This window comes from Tachysurus fulvidraco, chromosome 17, assembly GCF_022655615.1.
Source record: "Tachysurus fulvidraco isolate hzauxx_2018 chromosome 17, HZAU_PFXX_2.0, whole genome shotgun sequence".
NCBI classification, from domain to species: domain Eukaryota; kingdom Metazoa; phylum Chordata; class Actinopteri; order Siluriformes; family Bagridae; genus Tachysurus; species Tachysurus fulvidraco.
Genome location: NC_062534.1, coordinates 10,555,179 through 10,577,422, shown reverse-complemented (window position 1 = coordinate 10,577,422; position 22,244 = coordinate 10,555,179). Strand labels below are relative to the sequence as shown.

Below are 22,244 nucleotides of genomic sequence, written 5' to 3'. Positions count from 1 at the left end.
TTGATAAGCATTTTTAAAGTTTTAAAGCCTTTTATTGGCAAAAACATTTAATATATGCAAACAGTCAATATTTACAGCGTTGACCTGTGTTCATAACATTTGCAATTTTGTGGGCTTCTGCTTGTTCACTCCCCTTTTGAGGATTGACCACAGGTTCTTTATGGGATTGAGATACAGGGAGTTGCCTGGCCACGGATCCAAAATTTCTCAATGTAATGATCTTTGAGCCACTTTATTATCACTCTTGCCTTGTGAAAAGGGATGCCATCATGCTGGAAAATGCACATATCGCCAGATTGCTCCTGGATCATTGGGATGAGTTGCTCTTGTAGGAAGTTTTGATACCCTTTTTTTATACATGGCAGTGTTTTTGGGGCTGAAATATGAATAATCCCACTCCCTTGGTTGAAAAGAAACCCCACACATTGATGGTCTCAGGGTCATATACTGTATGGCATTCACCTTTTCTTTTCCAGACAGTCGATTTTCCAGATGTTCCAAACAGTTGTATTTTCTGCAGAATTTTAGTCTGTTTTTGATTTTTGTCTAGGAAAGAAGTGGCTTCTTTGCTGCCCTTCTTGATACCAGGCCATTGTCCAAGTCTTTATCTCATTCTGCGTACAGATGCACTCACTCCCACCTGCTGCCATTCTTTTGCAAGCTCTGCACTGCTGGTGACACGATTCCGTAGCTGACTCCTCAGGAGGAGACGGTCCTTGCTTTTACTGGAGCATCCTGATGCCTTCTTCACTGCAGTTGAACCTCTCTCCTTGAAGTTTTTGATGATCTGTTAATAATGCTTTCTGGTGCAATATTCTTTTTAGCAATTTCTTTGCTTGTGAGGCCAGTAAAGTTAATTTATTTCAGTAGTTCAACTCATAGTGAAACTTGTGTATTATATAAATTCAGTACACAGACTGAAGTAATTTAAGTCTTTGGTTCTTTTAATTGTGTGATTCTGGCTCACATTTAACAAAAAAACACAAATTCACTGCCTCAAAAAATTGAATACTTCATAAAACCAATTAAAAAAAACTTTTTAATGAATTTTTGGCCATCTGGAAAGTATGTTCATTTTACTGTATATGTACTCAAAACTTGGTAGGGGCTTTGTTTTCTTTAATTACTGCCTCAATTTGGTGTGGCATAGAGGTGATCAGTCTGTGGCACTGCTGAGGTGGCATGGAAGCACAGGTTTCTTTGACAGTGGCCTTCAGCTCATCTGTATTTTTTGGTCCCTTGTTTCTCATTTTCCCCTTGACAATACCAATCTCCATAAAGTTGGTTAGCAACAGGAAGCATGAAGTGCTTGACCTTGCATTGACCTTGCTCCTCAGAAAACACAGCGGACCAACACCAGCAGATGACATGGCACCCCAAACCATCACTGAGTGTGGAAAATTTACACTGGACCTCAAGCAATGTGGATTATGTGCCTCTCCTCTCTTTCTCCAGACTCTGGGACCCCGATTTCCAAAGGAAATGCAAAATTTACTTTCATCACAGAACATAACTTTGGACCACTCAGCAGCAGTCCAGTCCTTTTTGTCTATTAGCCGAGGTGAGATGATTCTTACACTGTCTGTGCACTTTATGGAGATGCAGATTTCATTTACCAACAGGACTTGACATCTGCACACAGTGGGAAAGCTACCAGTACCTGGTTTAAGGACCATGGTATCCCTGTCAAAATTCAATCATCAAAATGAAAAGAAAAACATTTGAAATATCAGTCTGTGTGTAATGAATGAATATAATATTCACGTTTCACTTTTTGAATGCTACTTTAATCAGCACAGTGTCATAAGCATAGAGACATTTCAATGAATATCAAACAGATCATGAAGATCTGTTGATTAAACAGGTAGAATTAGGTGTGCCTACCACATGGCAGTGTGCTGAGCCCATTCCTATATTCGCTCTTCACTCAAGACTGCAGGCCTGTGCATGGATCTAATTCCATAATCAAGTTTGCTGATGACACTACAGTGATTGGCCTCATCACCAACAAAGATGAGACCACCTACAGGGAAGAAGTTGCATGAAGAAACATGCTGTGCCAAAAAAGCCTGCTACATAATACCTGCAAAACAAAGGAGCTCATCATGGACTTCAGGAAGGAGAGAGGAAGCATGCACTCCCCATCCACATTTAAGAGCTGCCAGGTGAACATGTCTCCAGCTTCATGTTCCTGAAGATCCACATCTCAGAGGACCTGTCCCGGACCACCACCTCCTGCCTGGTCAAGAAAGCTCACCAGTGCCTGTTCAGATGGGGAAAACTGCTAAGCACATTATAGGAACTTTATCTTGTACTGTATATCCATACCTGTTTATCCATAGCCTATTGTTAAATCTATAATGAATTTGTAGCTCATAGTGAGCTTTGTGAACTTTCAAAAAGTCTTTGAAATGGGTAGGGAAGATTGGGATGGATGACGGTTCTCTACCTTCAATCACACTGTTTAGGGCCATCATTCAAGACCACGCAGGGGTGGTAATAATTTGTATGATATCTAAATGTTTTGCTCAACCTTAATACGTAGAATTAACATTTATATTTAGACTATTTTTTAATTAAAATAAGATATTTACTATTTACTGGTCTGCAACAATTCTTAGGTATGTGCTACATGTCAAAGTAACATATCCATGGATGGCAGGACCCAATGTTTCCCAAAATACTGTAACATTGCACTGCCAGCTTTCCTTCTTCCTATAATGCAACGTAGTTCTATGTGTATACACATTTGGTATCTGTTCCCCAAGTAAGCGAAGCACATGCACCCGGCCATCTGTTTAAAAGCAAACATGAGTCATCAGAGCAGGCCACATGCACATTTTTGGCACTTCCCTCAATGAACAGGGGTCAGCATGGGCACCCTGACTGGTCTGCAGCTATGCATCCCTATACGCAACAAACTGCTATGCACTGTATATTCCGATACCTTTCCATCAGAACCAACATTAACTTTTTCAGAAATTTGAGCTACAGTAGCTCATATTTTGGATTGGACCACACAGGCCAGCTTCACTCCCACACATGCATTCATGTGGCTTTGGCCACCCATGACCCTCCAACAGTTGATAGATATTGACCATTGCAGAATGGACCATTGGCCATTGCAGAATGGAAACACCCCACAAGAGCTGCAGTTTTGGAGATGCTCTGACCCAGTTTTCTACCCATCACAATTTGGCCACTATCAAACTCACTCAAATCCTCACTTTGACCAATTTTTCTTGCTTCTAACACATCAACATTGTTTTACAAATTTTGCAAAAAAATAGCATAAAGCCATTATCAATATCAGAAGAAACAGGGCACCACAGTAATTACCAATAACAAGACATATTTCCAAAATTAACAAAAGGACAAAAAGAATGTTTACAAGGGAGGTTACCAAGATTAAAGGAGCTGTAAAATATTTGACTGTATTGGTCACTACCTGTATGTGACAACAGTGTGGTAGGCTGGCAAAATCCCTTTCACATGACAAAAACATCCGAGCCTGCCTAAATCACTCCAAATTATGTGGCAACATGTGGCAAAGTCTGAGGAGACCAAGGAAGAAGTTGAAAAACAACTCATAGTTCTTATAGATTAATGAATAATTTGGTGGTGTGGTGGTGGTATTGTGCTGTGGGGCTGCTTGTCTTCAGCTCGGTCTGGGGCTCTAGTCAAGATAAAGTGAATTATTCAGAGTTCCAAATACTAATCTATTTTGGCCACATAAGCTGAAAAATGTAATAAATTTTTTATATCACAGATACCTGCCATTTTAAAAATGTGTAGACTTTTTACTGTACATGTTTGAAGATTTTGACATTGATTTTGACACTCTGTCATCTACACTGAAGAGCCTGTCTCAAAAATATATATTTTTAATATATAATTATATGTTCTATTAAAGTGATCTATTCACCAGAGTTAGATAGACTAATCACTGTATTTGTTTAAGCATAGAGATATATAGATGTGTTTTTTTTAATATAGAGATGATAAGTACAGAGATGTAATTTTGGCCATTTTGCACACATAACTACATCTAATCATAATGATCTAATCTCTAAAAAAATTAGGCACTTTTATTAACTTGTCTCTGGTGTTAGGTTAGTAGATATGTTTGTTTGTGCTTAATAGACTAGGACATATATTTGTTTTGGCAGAGCAGATGAATAATGAATAAGCCAGAACAGATGAATAATGAATAAGCCAAAACAGATGTCTTGCTAAAGCAAGTCATCTTGTTATGTTCACCCCTACAATTGCACCAGTATTGCCTCTATATTCATGACTCCCTTCAAAATTTGTTCTGCATTTTCAGGAAACACCACACATAATAGATCTCATGTTCAGTACTGGGTTAAGTTGTCTTAAAAGGATAAAAATGATCTTAAATATCTAAAAAAAAAAAAAAAATTAGACCCATTGTGTCATACATATTTCACAAAGTTGTTGGTGGTTGGTTTTGTCACACAAAAATGGCACACCTACTCCAGTGCAAAGAAAGCTAAAAGAGCAAACTGTAGACACCAACATGTTTCAGCCGAAGAAAGAGGAAAAATTTGGTATTTTATGTTTGGTCAGACTGCACTCCGTTTAAGTGTGTCATGAACAACATCCTGGGTAAACCTCATTTAATTCGGACAGTCTCCACCAGCAGGCGGGGTAACGGTTTCGGTTTTTGTGTAAATACGGATGAAGAATGTTGGCAATCCCTGGATCACTTTAGAGGGGTCTCAGAAATCACGGAAAGCAGCAGCGTGCTCTTGCTACAACACCGATTTCTTTCTGAATTATTCAGGTACTGTCTGGATAAGTAGATAGAGCTTTAGAAAATTTTAGAAAATGAAGAACAGTCACGTAAACATGGATCGGTGTAATCCAGCCAATGGGTGTAAGAAGTTTAAACGAAAGGTTCAGGATTCTGTTAAACGCGAGGAAAAGAGATCACATGGCTTTAAAAAAAACATCGACTCAGTGGGACATTTGGTGAGCGAAGTTTATGGGACAACACGTGAAAAGAAGTTACAGCCTTTTCATCCAGCTGGAGAATACATACGACAACCGGACATTTTAAATACAGCTGTTGACATGAAAATGTATACTTTGCCATCACTGACTAGGAATGAAACGGAAACACCATCATGGCCAATTTCAAAAACATCAGCTAAAAACATAAACGACACAGCATCCGTACAAGTATCAGTCTTCGACAATCAGCAAGCATTTTCAAGAAACTGCCCTCCACAATCACGTATTCTGTTGTGCAAACGCTCTGAAACTTTCTGCTCGACCTCTCGCGGTTCATACCTCCATAATAGTGTTGACCCTATCGACTCAGTTAGGAAACCATCTGAAGAGCAATCGGCTGGCGTTGTCACAGAGATCAAAGCAATTCAGCAGACAAGAAGACTCCTAGCAAATGCTAGAGAGAGGACCAGGGTTCATACAATCAGTGCCGCATTTGAGGCTCTACGAAAGCAGGTATCTCATGTTTGTTTAATTATTAATTGTCAGGCACTTTCAGGACAGCTATTTTAAACTTGCAGAAAAACAGCATATCAATATATTAAGCCTTAAGGGAACTCTGGTTATTCCAGATTCCAGGTTATTTCTTCTACTGTATCTAAAAGATTCTATGAAGAATACAAGTGTATGCCTATCATTAAATGTTCAAGGAAAAACCCTTAAAGGACCTCATATTTTCATAGTATATTTGGTTAGAGAATTAGAGTATATTTGGCCTAATGGTTAGAGAGTCTGACTCGTAACCCTAAGGTTGTGAGTTCGAGTCTCGGGCCAGCAATACCACAATTGAGGTGCCCTTGAGCAAGGCACCGAACCCCCCCAACTGCTCCCCGGGTGCCACAGCATAAATGGCTGCCCACTGCTCCGGGTGTGTGTTCACGGTGTGTGTTTCACGGTGTGTGTTTCACGGTGTGTGTTCACGGTGTGTGTTCACGGTGTGTGTTCACGGTGTGTGTTCACGGTGTGTGTTCACGGTGTGTGTTCACGGTGAACAAATTCTGAGTATTGGTCACCGTACTTAGCCGTATGTCACGTCACGTCAGGATGGCAATCTAACCATATTAGGCAACCTATAATGTTTTGCTTATGATTTGAGTTACATTTTACTTCAATTTATACAACTGAGCTATTATAATCACTCCTGATTATCTGGTCTGCATATTCCAACTGCCCTTCAAGACACAACACTCCCATTTTATCTATAGTCGGGACCAGCACTGAGACTTAAACCCTCAGTAGCTGAGTTGGTTCCGTTTCTGGGAACAAACCTGGGCAGCAGCAGTAAGTACACAGGATCCTGTCTGGACCACCAAGCATAGGCAAATTACTCTATTGCATAAAATAGGGCTTTGGAGAGGACTGTAGATGGCAATAGGAAAGCATCCTACATCAAGCTACTACCTGGCTCAGCCTTCGATCTGTTCTTTCTTTTGGTAATGGTGAAGTTCATTTGGTCTTACTCCTGGCATCAGTTGTTGTAGTGGTGTCAGTAGTATGTCAGGGCTGCTAGATAGACTCCAGTAAACAATGACTCTTCTTTGTTTTGGTACTTCCAACCTGGAATCTCACAGGTATCTTTGGAAGTGGTAGCTCAGTAGTTAAGACATTGGAATGTGGTCGGAATGTGGGCTCTTGACCTCTTAACTTCTTAATATAAAATGAGATAAAAGTTACTCTGAGTAGACATTCTAGATATGTTAAACAATTTAGCACATGGTAGTAAAGACATTCTGCTGCTACCATGATGAGTTACTGTATATCGCTAAGTTTTGCTTGGATTAAACTTGACTCAGCTTTGTGAGCAGATCATTTCTTTTTCACATTTTGGCCTATACATCACTCTGATGTAGTTTAAACTTGGTTCCAGAAATATTTGGCTAATGTCTGTATTTTTTTTGCAAATATCAATCTAGCCTTCTGATTCTTACTGCTGATGAGTGTTTTGCATCTTGTGATATGGCTTCTATGATTCTGCTCTCAAAGTCTTGTAGAGGTTGTTTGTTGATGTCACCAAATGTTTTTAGGAGCTTTTAAATTTGTCAACTGCTGTTGTTTGCTTTGGCTGAGCTGTTTCATGTCTGTTTTTTTATTTTCAGGACACTATTGATTGTTATCTTGGCAATGCCCGATGCTTGTCCAATGGCTTGCGTAATTGTCCTTTTTTATCTGGCTGTTTTTTCGACATTGTCTTTTTGGTTTACTCTTTTTAACACAGGCTGAATCCAAGGCTAGATTAAGAGATAATGATTTTTTTAAAAACCAATCTAACAGGACACATCTAGGCAAAAATACCATGTTCTTGGTCATGTTCTTTTTTTGTTTACTTGACAAATAGGTGACTTAAACCAATCAAAATAACCTTTATTCTTTATCTGTTAATTTTGCTTTTCAGATATTTTATATTTTTAAAACACACTCATGTACACAGTTATGTGCTGGTTCGTTCTTTCTCTTGAGGCACCCATCTCCCACTAACTTTATCCTTGCCATAGCTTACTGCAACACAAAACACTCTATTCGTCTATTCATTCGGCACTCAAGCACACCCCCACAAATTTTCATGTAACATGGCTACATCTTTGGCACCATGTTCCATTGTAGAAATGCATAATCTTAGTGAAGAAAAAAATTCAAAAAGTAAGATTACTTATAATCAGTTGTAAAAAAGGGTCAGTAATGAATGTGTGAAGGATTGTTAGGTCAAGTCATCTGAAATTACTAATATATAATAATAAGTAGTAGTGACCTAGAAAAACTAGTGGTTTCACCTACTACAGCCTCAGTAGCACTTCTTGTACAGCAAGAAGTTGCTGAATTGTTGCTGAATGCATTCGTCTTAAACCCTCTGTTGAGCCATAAGAACATTCTGTTAACCACCAGAAAAATTGTGTCTTCAGGGTAAAATGTGACTTCAGTGACTTTGATCATGACATAATTATTAGTGGCAGACAGCTAGTTTGAGTATTTCAGAAACTGAGAAATTCTCGATTTTGTCATGTACAACCATCAGAATTGGATGGAAAAACAATTTTAAAACTGGGTCTCCCTTCCTCCTAAGATAGTTATCCATCAAAGCAAAATTACTAATATACAAAATGATACATAACACCTCTCTTATACACTGCCTCACCAAAAAAAGTCATACACTCTAATATTTCATTAGACCACCATGGCATCCAACTCTGCTGGATTCACCTTGGCATTGTTTCCAAGCTTATGCAATGTTGCAACATTAATTTTCATACAGAGTTTTATTAAATTCTCACCAAGATCTTGTGGTGATGTTGGGGGATTTGGACCACTGCATAAAGTCTTCTCCAACACATCCCATAGTTTCTCAATGGGGTTAAGTTCTGGACTCTGTCCTGGACATTCCATGTGTGAAAATTGTCTTATGCTGACTGAAACACTCTTTCACAAAGCTCGATGAATCCTGGCATTGTCATTTTGGAATATGCCATTTCAGTAGTTTCAGCAACTAAGTTGGATCTCCTCCCTGTAGGCATAATTGTTGCTGATTTGAACAGCCACTGTGGTATCATCTAGATACTTCCTAAAGATGTTAGAGTTATGCAGAGGAACACAGTCGTGGGTGAACAGGGAGTAGAGCAGTGGGCTAGGCATGCAGCCTTGTGGGACACTGGTGTTTAAGATGAGCACTGAGGACATGATTACCCAACTGAGCCTGAGGCCTATTATTTAGGAAGTCAATAATCCATTTGCAGCTATATGTTCAGATAGCTAGGTCACTGAGCTTAATGGTCAGTTTAGTGGGGACTGACTGTGTTAAATGCAGAGCTGAACTAAATGAACAACATCCTAATGTTTGTGAAGTGAGTGACGTGACATACAGCTAAGTATGGTGACCCATACTCTGAATTTGTTTTCTGTGTTTAACCCATCCAAAGTGCACACACACAGCAGTGAACACACACACAGCAGTGAACACACACACAGCAGTGAACACACACACAGCAGTGAACACACACACAGCGTGACCACACATCGTGAACACCCACCCGGAGCAGTGGGCAGCCATTTATGCTGCAGCGCCCGGGGAGCAGTTGGGGGTTGAGCCTCAGTCGTGGCTGGCCCGAGACTCGAACGCACAACCTTATGGTTACGAGTCAGACACTCTAACCATTAGGCCACGACTTCCCCTTTAACTTATTTTACTATTTGTATTATTATTAATGAGGGTGGTGAGAGCTAGCTGAAGAGCAGTGGAAATTGTGTCCTTTTTTGACTTGTTAAGACAGTAAGTGAACTGGTACAAGTCCAGTGTAGGCGAAAAGCTCACTATGAGGCAGTGTTGTAATGTAACGAAGTACAAATACTTTGTTACTGTACTTAAGTAGAAATTTCACGTATCTGTACTTTACTTCACTATTTAAATTTATGTCAACTTTCACTTTTACTACACTACATTTCCTAAATAAAATGTATATTTTACTCCGTTATATTTCCAATAAGCATCTTCATTACTCGTTACTACAAAATAAAATCAGAAGAAATGTGTGCGACTGCAATAAGGGAGGTTTGGCGAATCACTGCTCCTAGATTGCATTATGCAGCTCCGCACGCTCTATTTCAGTGTAATGTTGCCAAAAGGAGGCGGAAGCACAACTGAAACCGCCTTGGAAGCACCTACTGGAGGACCTCCCGTTATCGTAGACCAGGGCTGGCCAACCAGTCAGAGACCAAGGGCCACATTTTTTACTGTGTTACCACAAAGAGCCACATCATAGACATGGGCACACATGATCATCACCTTTTTTTTCCCTGCCATTTTGAGAGCGAACTTGACACAAAATGTTTACTCAAATGATCTTGCTGCTTCTGGGAAACTTTGAGGTATTTTCATCCCACTCACATGTACGTTTGACGAAAATACCGTATAGACTCAATACTCAAGCGAAGCGAACACGCACAATAAAAAGACACAAATACAAACTTTGATATGAACGTAAGACCCATATGAAACCCGGGCAAAGAGCCGCATGCAGCCCGGGAGCTGTGCGGGTTGGCCGCCCCTGTCGTAGACGACCACCCCAACGATAGTGGTGAACAGGGTGCAAGAAGATAACGTTATACACCTGTGGCTGTATTTGCAAGAAATGTTTCTGTACATTTCAATGAAAGATTCTTCCTACCGGATGAAGTGCCTCTTATGCCTACCGAAAATCACTGAAATTTTACTTTTTACTTTTACTTCAAATACTTAAGTACATTAAATATCAGAAAATTACTTTTGATACTTAAGTCCAGTATATATCAGATACTTTAAGACTTTTACTTGAGTAATATTCTAAAAGGCAACTTTCACTTTTTCTAGTACGATACTTGTACTTTTACTCAAGTATTGCTTTCTAGTACTTTACACAACGCTGCTATGAGGCGACTTAAAATCAGTTTCTCAAAGCACTTTATAACAATGAAGGTGAATGCAAAAATTATTCAGACACTGACAGTGAAGAATTGTGCCAGTTGGCCAGCACATGCTCTGTGCATACAACCGAGTATGCCATCAAACCAGCTGACTTATGTGCAGTTAATCAGCTCAGTGCCAAGTATCTCTGTTTGGGAGATTGATATTGTATTATCAGCTGTGGAGGAGTCAACATTTGTGGTGTGATGTTTGAAGCCTTGGAAGCCTTATATTCTTATGTTTTGTTTGATGATTGTGCAATTCTGTTCTGCTACTGCAATAAGTAGTCAGATGGGCTTGGATGTGTGATGGGAATTGGAGTGCTTGGTGGCTATCTTTGTAAATTGTGTTGTACTCTGGGAACTGTATTATATTGTCATCATTTTGGCCACTGATTATAGGCTGCAGTTGTTGCTGCTAAAGGGGTCACAACCAATTAGGATTTACACATGGGTGCCAAAGATGCCAAACTGTTATTCTTCAGTAAAATAATTGATCACCATTTATGTTTTGTGTTTGTGAGAGGCTGAATTTTAGGTTATCCTGCCCAGGCGGCAGATGAAAAGAGGGTTAACCTGTCTGAGCGATGGATGAGAATTCCTTACAGTGTTTCGTCATGTATTCCTTGTATATTTAGTGTGACATACACATTAGGCATATGTTCACATTAGGCAATATTTTCTACTGTACATAGTTTTGTGTTATAAGTTTTTATAAACTGAAATATGTTTTGCTTTTTCAACCAGACATAAAGTTACAGCATTTTGAAAACCTGTTCTGTTTTGTTGGATAAATTATTCATATTTTCATTAGGTAATTTAAACATTATAAACATTATCCATTGTTCCATTGAGGATAAATGTTTTAGCATTTAATCGTGTAGACATATTTGTCAGGTTATATTGTGAAAGTCTTTAGAACTGTTTGCTTAATACTACACATGTTTAAAGTGGAATGTATAAGGATTTCATATAAACCTCTTATGGTATTAATGTAATCAAAATTTTTCCAAGCTACCTCTAACCTGTGTTTAACACTGCTTCTAAAGGTGCCTTGCTACTCCTATGGACAGAAGCTTTCCAAGCTGGCTATATTAAGAATTGCTTGCAACTATATCCTGTCACTGGCACAACTTGTGGATCTGGATTATACACCAGACCATAGCAACATGAGTTTCCGGGAGTGTGTTGAGCAGTGCACCCGAACCTTGCAGGCTGAGGGTCGTGCCAAGAAGAGAAAGGTAAATAAAGTTGCAGGATGTTTCAATATTTTTTTAAAAAATGTGAACTAGACATTATGCTTTACAACCCACTACAGCATGCAGTTTAATAATTATTTTTAAAGACTAAAATAAATGTTGCTTTCACACATCAAAATGCATGCTTTCACACATCTATATTATAGTTCAGTTAGCCTGTCTCATAGGGGCCTAATCTAATTCTATATCTGGATTTCTGTAAAGCTGCTTCTTGAAAATATTCATTGTTGAAAGCAATGTCAGGTCTATCAATATTTGTACTCTGACAAAAAAATGGTTATTTTAATTGTCTACCACAGAACATATAACCATAAACCAAAACCATAAGAAAGTAAAAACCTAACAAAAACTTATTGTTAAGTAATGAAAGAAAAAGGGGGGCACGGTGGCTTAGTGTTTAGCACGTTCGCCTCACACCTCCAGGGTCGGGGATCGATTCCCGCCTCCGCCTTTTGTGTGTGGAGTTTGCATGTACTCCCCGTGCCTCGGGGGTTTCCTCCGGGTACTCCAGTTTCCTCCCCCGGTCCAATGCATGGTAGGTTGATTGGCATCTCTGTAAAATTGTCCGTAGTGTGTGAGTGTGTGAGTGAATGAGAGTGTGTGTGTCCTGCGATGAGTTGGCACTCCTTTCAGGGTGTATCCTGCCTTGATGCCCGATGACGCCTGAGATAGGCACAGGCTCCCCGTGACCCGAGAAGTTCGGATAAGCGGTAGAAAATGAATGAATGAATGAATGAAAGAAAAAGAATCACTGTATTTGGAAACATCAAGAACACCCCCCAGGAGGGTTTAGCACAAATTGTAAGCTACTTCAAAAACAGGAAGACCAGTTTAGACCTTGCAGAAAACATCTTAAAACCTTGTATAGTTCTATAATAACATCCTATGGACAGAAGAGATAAAGCCCAATTGGTACCAAATGTTGGGGAGAGCTTGGAGAAGATGTCAGGAATGGTAAGTGAGGACCCAAATGGTAGACACAGATCAGATTTCAAATTTCAGTTCAGTAAAACCGATAATCTAAATTACAAAACACTGACAAAGGAGCAATGCCGAGCAGGCAGAAAACAGAGTCAGAAACAATCCAGTAATCCAGCACACAGGCAAACAGGGTAATGCTGGGGAGGCAAAAAACAGCAACAAGGAAAAAAGCAGGGTCAAACCAGGAAGCATGTCATAGAGCAGGCAGAATCGAGATCCAGGAACAGGTATATAAACAAAAAAAAACATGCAGAGCAAGAGCAGGAAGAGGACCAATGGTGTGATAACCAGTGTTGTAATGTAATGAAGTACAAATACTTCGTTACTGTACTTAAGTAGAAACTTCACGTATCTGTTCTTTACTTCGCTATTTAAATTTATGTCAACTTTCACTTTTACTCCACTACCTTTCTTAGATAAAATGTATATTTTTAATCCGCTATATTTCCACTAAGCATCTTCGTTACTCGTTACTACAAAATAAAATCAGAAGAAAGGTGTGCAACTGAAATAAGGGAGGTTTGGCGAATCACTGCTCCTAGATTGCATTACGCAGCTCCGCACACTCTATTTCAGTGTAATGTTGCCAAAAGGAGGCGGAAGCACAACTGAAACCGCCTTGGAAGCACCTACTGGAGGACCTCCCGTTATCGTAGACCAGGGCTGGCCAACCAGTCAGAGACCAAGAGCCACACTTTTTACTGTGTTACCGCAAATAGCCACATCAAAGACATGGGCACACATGATCATCACCTTTTTTTCCCCTGCCATTTTGAGAGCGAACATGACACAAATTGTTTACTCAAATGATCTTGCTCCTACTGGGAAACTTTGAGGTATTTTCATCCCACTCACATGCACGTTTGATGAAAATACCGTATTGAACTCAGGCGAAGCGAACATGCACAATAAAAAGACACAAATACAAACTTCGATATGAACGTAAGAGCCGCATGAAACCCGGGCAAAGAGCCGCATGCAGCTCGGGAGCTGTGCGGGTTGGCCGCCCCGTCGTAGACGACCACCCCGACGATAGTGGTGAACAGGGTGTAAGAAGATAACGTTTTACACCTGTGGCCGTATTTGCAAGAAATGTTTCTGTACATTGGAATGAAAGATTCTTCTTACCGGATGAAGTGCCTCTTATGCCTACCGAAAATCACTGAAATTTTACTTTTTACTTTTACTTCAAATACTTAAGTACATTAAATATCAAAAAATTACTTTTGATACTTAAGTACAGTATATATCAGATACTTTAAGACTTTTACTTAAGTAATATTCTAAAAGGCAACTTTCACTTCTACCAAAGTCTTTTAGTACGACACTTGTACTTTTACTCAAGTGTTGCTTTCTAGTGCTTTATACAACACTGGTGATAACTAATCCAGTGCACAAGGCAGGCTGAGAAGGCATGTGCAGGCAGCATCCTTGTATAGTGCCTGGAATTTTCAAATTTTTAAATTATACTCCCTCATTTTATGGCATGGTGATGTATAAATTACTAGTAGAACAGGATGGATTCTATTTTGTATAGGGAAGTGGAGGGACAAGTTATATGCTAAGATTATGCCAAGTGCACCAAAACAGTTTGACAATAGCCTAAATCAAATAAATTTGAAGACTTTTTAAGGAATGTTCTGTAAATGCCAATTCAATCACATAAATAAAACAAATTTAAACATGAATTTCACTGAAGGCAAAAAGACAAAAAAGAACACATAGAAACACAGAAGACAGATACACTAAAACTTAAGAGTTACACCAGGGAAGAATTACAGCATCTGGTGATGTCTATGGGTTCCATACTTCATGTTTTCATTGACTGCAAAAGATTTGCAACCAGATATTGAATTTGATATATTTTACTATTTAATAAGACTGGGCTAGATTTTGTAATTTGGTTCCGTAAAAAGTTAGGGTTCCACACTAAAAGTGTTGTAATTTCAACAGTTTACTTGATTTGGATATAAATATAGTGCTCAGCGTCAGTTCAGGCAGGCCGCACAGTCAAGCTCGGCTATCAGCTGATTGTCAAAAATTTATAACCCAGCCCATCAGCTGATCTGATTCCTAAGTGCCCAATTGGTCCCTTTCAAACAGGGCGCCCTATTAAAATGCATTTTCAGTCTGTTTGCTTGGCTGTTTCCTCTGCATTACTGCAACCCACCTCCTCCCCTAGAAACTTTTTCTTTAACTTATGCCCCTTTTCCACCGAGGCAGTTCGAGTGCTGGTTCGGAGCCAGAGCCTAATTTAGAACCAGTTCTTTCTGTTTCGACCGCCAAAGCACCAGGTCTGAACCAGGAAAAGTGGTTCTTAAGTAGCACCAAAACATTGCTGGTCTAGACTTAAGAACCGCTTGGGGCGGGAGCTGTGGGCGGGGCTACTGTTAGCGCATTTGATAAATGTACCTTAAGTATACTAATGTTTAATTCACTTTTACTTTACAGCGATATGATACATTATCAGCACACATGATAGTAGGTAGCTACATGCTAAGGCTAATTTTTTTCTGTGTTAACGATAAAGTAACGTTATGTACTTTCTCGATTACAACCTCCGTTTATACAGATTACACGGAGCCGCACATACACGTTTTATTCGCCGCGTTTGGATGCCGATGTAGGTTCGCAAAGCCATGAGCATTAACAGTAAAGCAACATCCGCCATTGTTGTTGTGTTTGTGTTTGCCGCTGCTGCGCTAACGTTGCTGGGACATGTGACACGTATACAGTGACGTCACACTCAGCGCTGTGATGGCTCTCTAGCCGGTGGAAAGGCAAACCGGTTCTTAGAAGGTTCGCCAGTGGAACCATCTTTGAACCAGCACTCGGTTCTTTCCGGTGGAAAAGGGGCATTAGTGTCATTCTGTTGTCTTTCCCAGTTTAAATGGGAGATTGTCCCCAGAAGCTGCTGCTGTTCCCTGACTAGCTTTCATGGAGCTCATGAAAAGGATGGAGAATTCAGAACAGAGCCATACCGCCAAATTTAAATATATGTCTAAAAGAAATTTATTTATTTTGTCTCAAGTGGTCCTGACTGGAATACCCTTAAGTTAAACTGGAAACACATGTTATTTATCATATGATATATATATATAGCTCTTATTTGCTGACTGCAAACACATTGGATTGAATCCTAAATATACAGGGAACAATCAAAATGTCTTTGTAAGGTTTTGGGATATTATGAGAACTTCAATAATTATCTAAATAAATTCTTAATCTCTGTCAGAGATTATTACTGTCTTAATACAGTCTCTGGAACTGTATTTAAGGAATTGAATTGAATTAATGATGGTGGTGGAATCTTTTGTTAATCCATCACATTTGGATCTGGTGACAAGGCCATAGTATATGATTAACATAATGTTAATGCCCAAATACAATGGAGTAGCTTTTTAAACGCAACAGCCTTCTTCTCTTTTGGCCTCACCTCAGGTCCTAGTGGTGTTTAGGGCAAATTTGGGCTTTTTGGGGGGAAATTGGGCTTTCTGACCCATTCTTTGTGGTTCTTTGAGACTTTTAGAGAATTTGCTACATTTTGATCAATGTTGTTAACAGTATAAATATGTATGTTTCTTTCCCTGGACCAGATTATTCTGGTCATGGGTCACTGACCTATAGTGGGCCTGTAACCTCGCTATCATACAGGATGGGTTTATGCCAAAGGAGTGTTCTACTCTGTAAAATGTCAAATTAACAATACAGTTATGCAGAATTCATGCTTTTGCAGACAATGCTAACCTCTGGGTGGGAGGTGTTTTATTGTCTGATGCTCCTGCATTGGTTATAAAAACAGAGGAACAAGGATTTTCATACTGTCACACAACAAAGACTATATTGAGAATATTAGGTTCTGGCCCATATTGGTTCCATAGCATATGGTTTAGACAACATAACTGATTGTGAGCTGGTTAGCCTGGGCCACATGCCTGCTGTTGCATTTCAATATTGGTGTATACACAATGCCCCACTGTATGCTGACAAAGCACTGAATGCAGCCTGTAGAGATGAGATGCAATCTTCATTGAATCATGCATTATGCGAGTAATGTTGTTAGTATGGTCAGGTGTTTGTGGTCCCAAATGTACCTTTGGAACTTAACCCTATCCCTGAGGTCATCAAGAATGTTTTACAGACACTGAACATTTGCTAACAAGATGCTAGGCAGGGGAGCACAGTATGCTTGCCCTCAGATTGTTCTTGATGCTGTCTTATTTCTCTTGAGACCACCACTTTGTTACTCCTCAGGATCATGCTCACCACGCATAAGTCCAGGATTAAAAAACAGTGATATGTAAGTGGATTGTAAATCACTAGACCTAAGGATTGTAATTGATGGTGTCCGCTTTGGATAAAAGTGAAGAAAATAAACACAAACAAAGAGCAGTTGTGACAGCAGCCAACCTCACTGCACCATTTTGGATCAACCTAATTTCTGTGAATATTTTTGTAAATAGTTGTAACAAACATGCTACATCCTAACCCACAACCATGTATCATGTTTTTTAAATGAACCATGTGTAAATGCCACTATGATTGCCCTAATGGTGAGGAAATGTTTACAGGAGATCGGGATGTAATCTGTAGTTCGCCAGTAAAAGACTACATCAGCTTCTATGTGTACAAGGATCGAAACGAAAGAACAACTACAGCATGAAACTGGCTATAACTAGAGACCTGACATAGAGATCAGTTTTTTAACAGAAACAAAAAACCAGACCTGACCCCCTGTTTCCATCAAAGGTATGAATGTGGAGATGGTTCAAGATTATAAATACCTTCAACATTTGCAGAAACATGGCAATAGTGGTCAGTGACCACTTTTACATGGTGTGCTAGGGCATCGGGATTAAGGCTTTTTGTTTAAGGAGATTGGATAGGAACCTCAGAAAGGATCAATTCTGTATCCAATGACAACATTATTATTATTATTATTATTATTATTATTATTATTATTATTATTATTATTATTATTATTATAAGCCTTTTAAGAGTATGCTTATAACTTGATTAACTGTTTAATGAAGTAGCCCCACTACTTTTTCTTTTAGTCTTCAGTAGGGTTGCAAAGAAGCGGAAAGTTTCTGGTAAATTTAAATTTCTGTAAAGTTTCTGGGAACTTAATCTGGGGAATTTTGGAAAATTCCAAATTGGAAACTTTACTGGAATTTATGGAAATTTATGGGAATTTATGGAAATTTACGAGAATTTATGGGAATTATTTGGAAATATAGGGAAATTTCTATAAACTATATCATATACAAACATAAATAAACATTTTGTTTGGTCATAATACTCCTACTTTACTGCTTATTAAGAGTTAGTAAGGTAGTTATTGTTTAGGTATTGGGTACAATTAAGAATGTAGAATAAGGTAATGCAGAATAAGGCATTAATATGTGCTTAATAAGTACTAATAAATAGCCAATATTCTATTAATATTCATGCTAATATCAACTAGTTAAATGACCCTAAAATAGTGTTATTGTGTATGTTATGGAAGAACACAAGTACATGCAGCGGGTGTGGCCTCAATGGCCCTCCAGTAAGCGGTGTTCTGTGTGCAAGTGACCAAGGAATGCTGGGTACAAAAAACTTAAATTGCATAAAATCTTGTTGTTTTAAACAAAATTATTCTGCAAGAATTTTTTAAACTACATTTAAGTTCCTTGTTATAGGCAACCCTGCATTTTTTTTAAAATTCCGAGTTTATTCCCATATATTCCCGTTAATTCCGATGGAAAGTTTCCAGCCTTGAAAATTCCCGGAATTTTGCAACCCTGGTCTTCAGTCACTCATCTATTCTGACAGACCTAGGGTCACTACAATTCTGATGTCTTTCTTGATTCTTGAAGAATGGTAGGTCATAATGAGCCATGATTGTAATACACAATAGATTTGCTCCAATGCCCCATCTCATGTCCCATTTAATCTCTGGATGATTTATGCTTTAGCAATAACCTCATGGTAACGTCCACTCATATTTCTTCTTAGATATATTGTTGTCTGCTTGATATAACCTTTAAAAGCTCACCATCATGCCCCAGTTCAGCTACTTTCAGAAACACCCTCTTAATCCATAAAGCAAAGCAAATATATTTAATGTCTTGTAGTTCCAACCTACATATAAAACATTTATTTTAAAACAATTTACTTCCATAGCATATCCAAAACCGAAAGTGCAGGACTTTTGATTTACACAGGATTTAACTGCTTTTTTTTATATATTGATCAATTTTCTACTCTGCTATATTTTTAACAAGGAAAGAAACAAGTATCATATATTGCTAAATATAGTTTAATTATACACATTATTTTAACAGTCAAACTCATTAAATTGCACTGAAACTGTGCTACCATTGCATAAAGCACAGATAGAAGGAAAATATCCAGGCGCTCCTCCCCCTCTCACTGGCAGGCCTAGACACCAGATGTTTGCAGAGCTAGCTAGGAAGTCCTGCTGGCGCCATTCAGGGCAGAGGGCAGGGTGATGGCACGCGAGTTGGAACATAAGAATTCACTCACTGCAGGAACTGACACATTACACAGTGCATTACCCTAGCTGGATCCCCAGTTCTCCCTCAGCCATCTGTTGAAATAAAAGAAAGTTTTTCTGTATCTCGTGCTTAGCACACATTTATAAGAGTGGGGGAGGGCAGAACTAAAAGAAATATAGTGTGTGTGTGCGTGCATTAGAGAGAGAGAGAGAGAGAGAGAGAGAGAGAGAGAGAGTCTGTAGTCTAGGTTTGGGTTTGAGGTTCTTAAAAATAAAATGATGTGTGTCTTCTTGGTCTAACTGAACTTTAGTGAACTTTTTGCATATGTTGTCATTGAGGTAAAGTATAACATTTTTAACATAATTCACTCATCAATTATCCATATGCCATTATGCACTCTCGACTGAATAAAATAATACATAATTTGAGCTGTATATGGTTGCTATGATTGGGGTGGTTCTTCTTACAATTCTCTCATTCTATAACCATTATTACTATAATTATTATAATTAGTTGTAATAACTAATGCCCATATATTTATTCATACTTTGAATTTCAAATCGTTTTGTATAACTGTCATATGTATATGTTTGTATAGGAATAAAATGAAGACTCTGGCTTAGAAGAAAGAAGAACTTCACCATAGAATGTTTAAGACAAGGACATAATCTACACTGATGCATCTTTACACTTGAAGTGTTATGTCACTAAATAAATTATATATATATACACACACTATATATGTGTATGTGTGTGTATATATATATATATATATATATATATATATATATATATATATATATATATATATATATATATATATATATATATATATATAGATATATATATACACACACACACACACATATGTGTGCGATGGGTAGGGGGGTGTCCCATCCCTGTGCGTAGAGCCGACCAGATGAACTAGTTGTTTCCAATACTGACGGTCTTGTGCCAGCTGCTCCACATCCTCTATAGCAACTCCTTGTTGTTGAAGGTCGCCCGCAAGGATGCCATCGGGTGCAGGGTTTTCCTCGTGGTCGTCTCCAGCCTGCAGCCCTCGGATCAAACTGGAGAATAGCTCTCATCGGATGGCCAGAAGGGAGGCGGAGGACATGGCCAAGCCAGCAGGTGCGACGTTGTGCGGCCAGGGAGGATGCTTTGGGCTGGCACATGCGCGTGTGTGTGTGTGTGTGTGTGTGTGTGTGTATATATAAATATCTACACACACACACACACACAGTGCCAGTAGTAATATAATATTGGTAGTAATACCAATACTACTACGTATAATGCAGTAACTGCAGACATTGAACGTTGCAACCTATTGTGCCTAATACCACACTTTATTAAGAGTCAAGAAGCTGCTATTGTTATTTCAGCCAGTACATAGTGAAATGGGACAATGTTTCTTCAGGACCATGGTGCTACACAGGGCAAAGGACTTAAAGTAAGTTAATCCTAGCCACATAAAGAGCATCTGTGCAACCTAGTGCAAACAATGCGAGACAAAAGACAGTGCAAACAAGCAATACAAAACACTACAAGACGATACACAAAAGCAGCGCCCACCAGTGTACAAACGGTATATTCTACAATACATGTGCAAAAATATAGGAATGGACACTTAATATAATAGCAACAGATATATGAGGCATTGTAATGAGATTATTATAAATATCTGCAGTTATATGAGGTATTATAATGATATTATAATATTATGATTAATATGTACAATAAAACTGATGAAAGATTAAAAATTTAGCTTCACAAATATTTCAGTTAATTTGTTAATAAGAATTTAATTCACTCTTGAATTTCTTTCTATCCACTGCATGGATGGGTTTGGACACACCCATTCATATTATGCATTATTAATATAAATATATCCATAATAAATGTTTAATCACACATTGCATACACCATAAATACAAAATAGTATGCATTTAATTTTTTACCTTCATAATAAATATTCAAAACATTTCTGTATTTAGCTGTCTCTCGGTTAACTTATATCAGTCCTGAAATTAGAATAGGTACACTGAATGCAGTAACTTGTTAAAAATGACAGCACATTATTTTTATATTAAAAAGAATAAGAATAATAAATAACTTTATGGTGTCATTAAACTTGGGACAAATCTGGTTTCTTTATTTTTTACTTGACTTGTTAAAAATCTATAAAGGAAGTGAGAAACTGAGAAAAGCTCTTTTAAAATGAAAACTGGGTCACATATAATGGAGTCAAATGTCAAAGAAAAGTATTTTTCATAGTGTTAGTGTTATAATAAAAGTGTTGTTTTTTTTTTCAATTTTTTTTATTTGATACACGGCACTAGGCTAGGTATTCAACAATAGGAACATTTTCCCACTCTTCTACCTCTGCTAAACAAATGAAAATGGCATTTATGGCCATCATTAACACTTACTGGATATTTTGTAGTACAGTTAGTGATTAAAATGTATAAACCTCCTCTGTAGCCTTAAACCTACTAAAAGGAATATTTTGGAATTTCTAAATTAATAAAACTGTAGGGTCAGACCTTTTGTGTTAAAACATGGTCTAGTATTGTCAGAGAAGTGGGGTGTCTTCACAGATAAAATTCAGACCCAAGCAAACGGATGACGTAAAAGGGTGTTTATTGTTGGAAAAAACAGAAGGCAAGAAACACTAGGAAACCAGGAACACAGAAACAACAGCAAACCAAAGAAAGGGACTCAGCAAAAACACACACAAGGCAATATGTGCCTGGTACAAATAGGGAAGGCAATTATTGAAACACAAGGAACAGGTGTACAGAGGCGGTAACAGATTAAGGAAAGGGCGTGGCACACACGCAAACATAAGTGCGTAGACCTCTCACATTTTTGTAAATATTATTAGTAAATATTAGTAAATTATTATTTTATTTTTTCATGTGACAACACTGAAGAAATGACACTTTGCTAATATAAAGTAGTGAGTGTACAGATTGTACAGTGTATATTTCGAGTGTATATTTTGAGTTATAGGTGTAAGGGGTGTGTACTGTATATTTTG

The 22,244-nt window shown here is 38.3% G+C and overlaps 1 protein-coding gene and 1 long non-coding RNA gene across 2 annotated transcripts; one reads left to right on the top strand and one right to left on the bottom strand.

Moving 5' to 3' along the window:
- Positions 1-84: 84 nt before the first annotated feature.
- LOC113635707 lies at positions 85-5,455 on the bottom strand. The gene is made up of 3 exons (XR_003438894.2): positions 5,317-5,455; positions 1,885-2,263; positions 85-1,683 (listed from the first exon to the last, which is right to left on the bottom strand). It is a non-coding gene; the product is annotated as an uncharacterized LOC113635707 (long non-coding RNA).
- Positions 4,673-20,978, top strand: atoh8 (atonal bHLH transcription factor 8). Its single transcript, XM_027135290.2, has 3 exons — positions 4,673-5,490; positions 11,511-11,702; positions 19,803-20,978. Exons 1-3 carry the CDS (start codon positions 4,852-4,854, stop codon positions 19,806-19,808), a joined length of 837 nt encoding a protein of 278 aa, XP_026991091.1. The 5' UTR covers positions 4,673-4,851; the 3' UTR covers positions 19,809-20,978.
- The last annotated feature ends 1,266 nt before the right edge of the window (positions 20,979-22,244 follow it).

Bases quoted from the DNA above. Each gene is read 5' to 3' on its own strand.
- atoh8 (XM_027135290.2), top strand. From the start codon at position 4,852: ATGAAGAACAGTCACGTAAACATGGATCGGTGTAATCCAGCCAATGGG. The intron at 5,491-11,510 runs GTATCTCATGTT...CTGCTTCTAAAG, and splicing joins TTGAGGCTCTACGAAAGCAG to GTGCCTTGCTACTCCTATGG.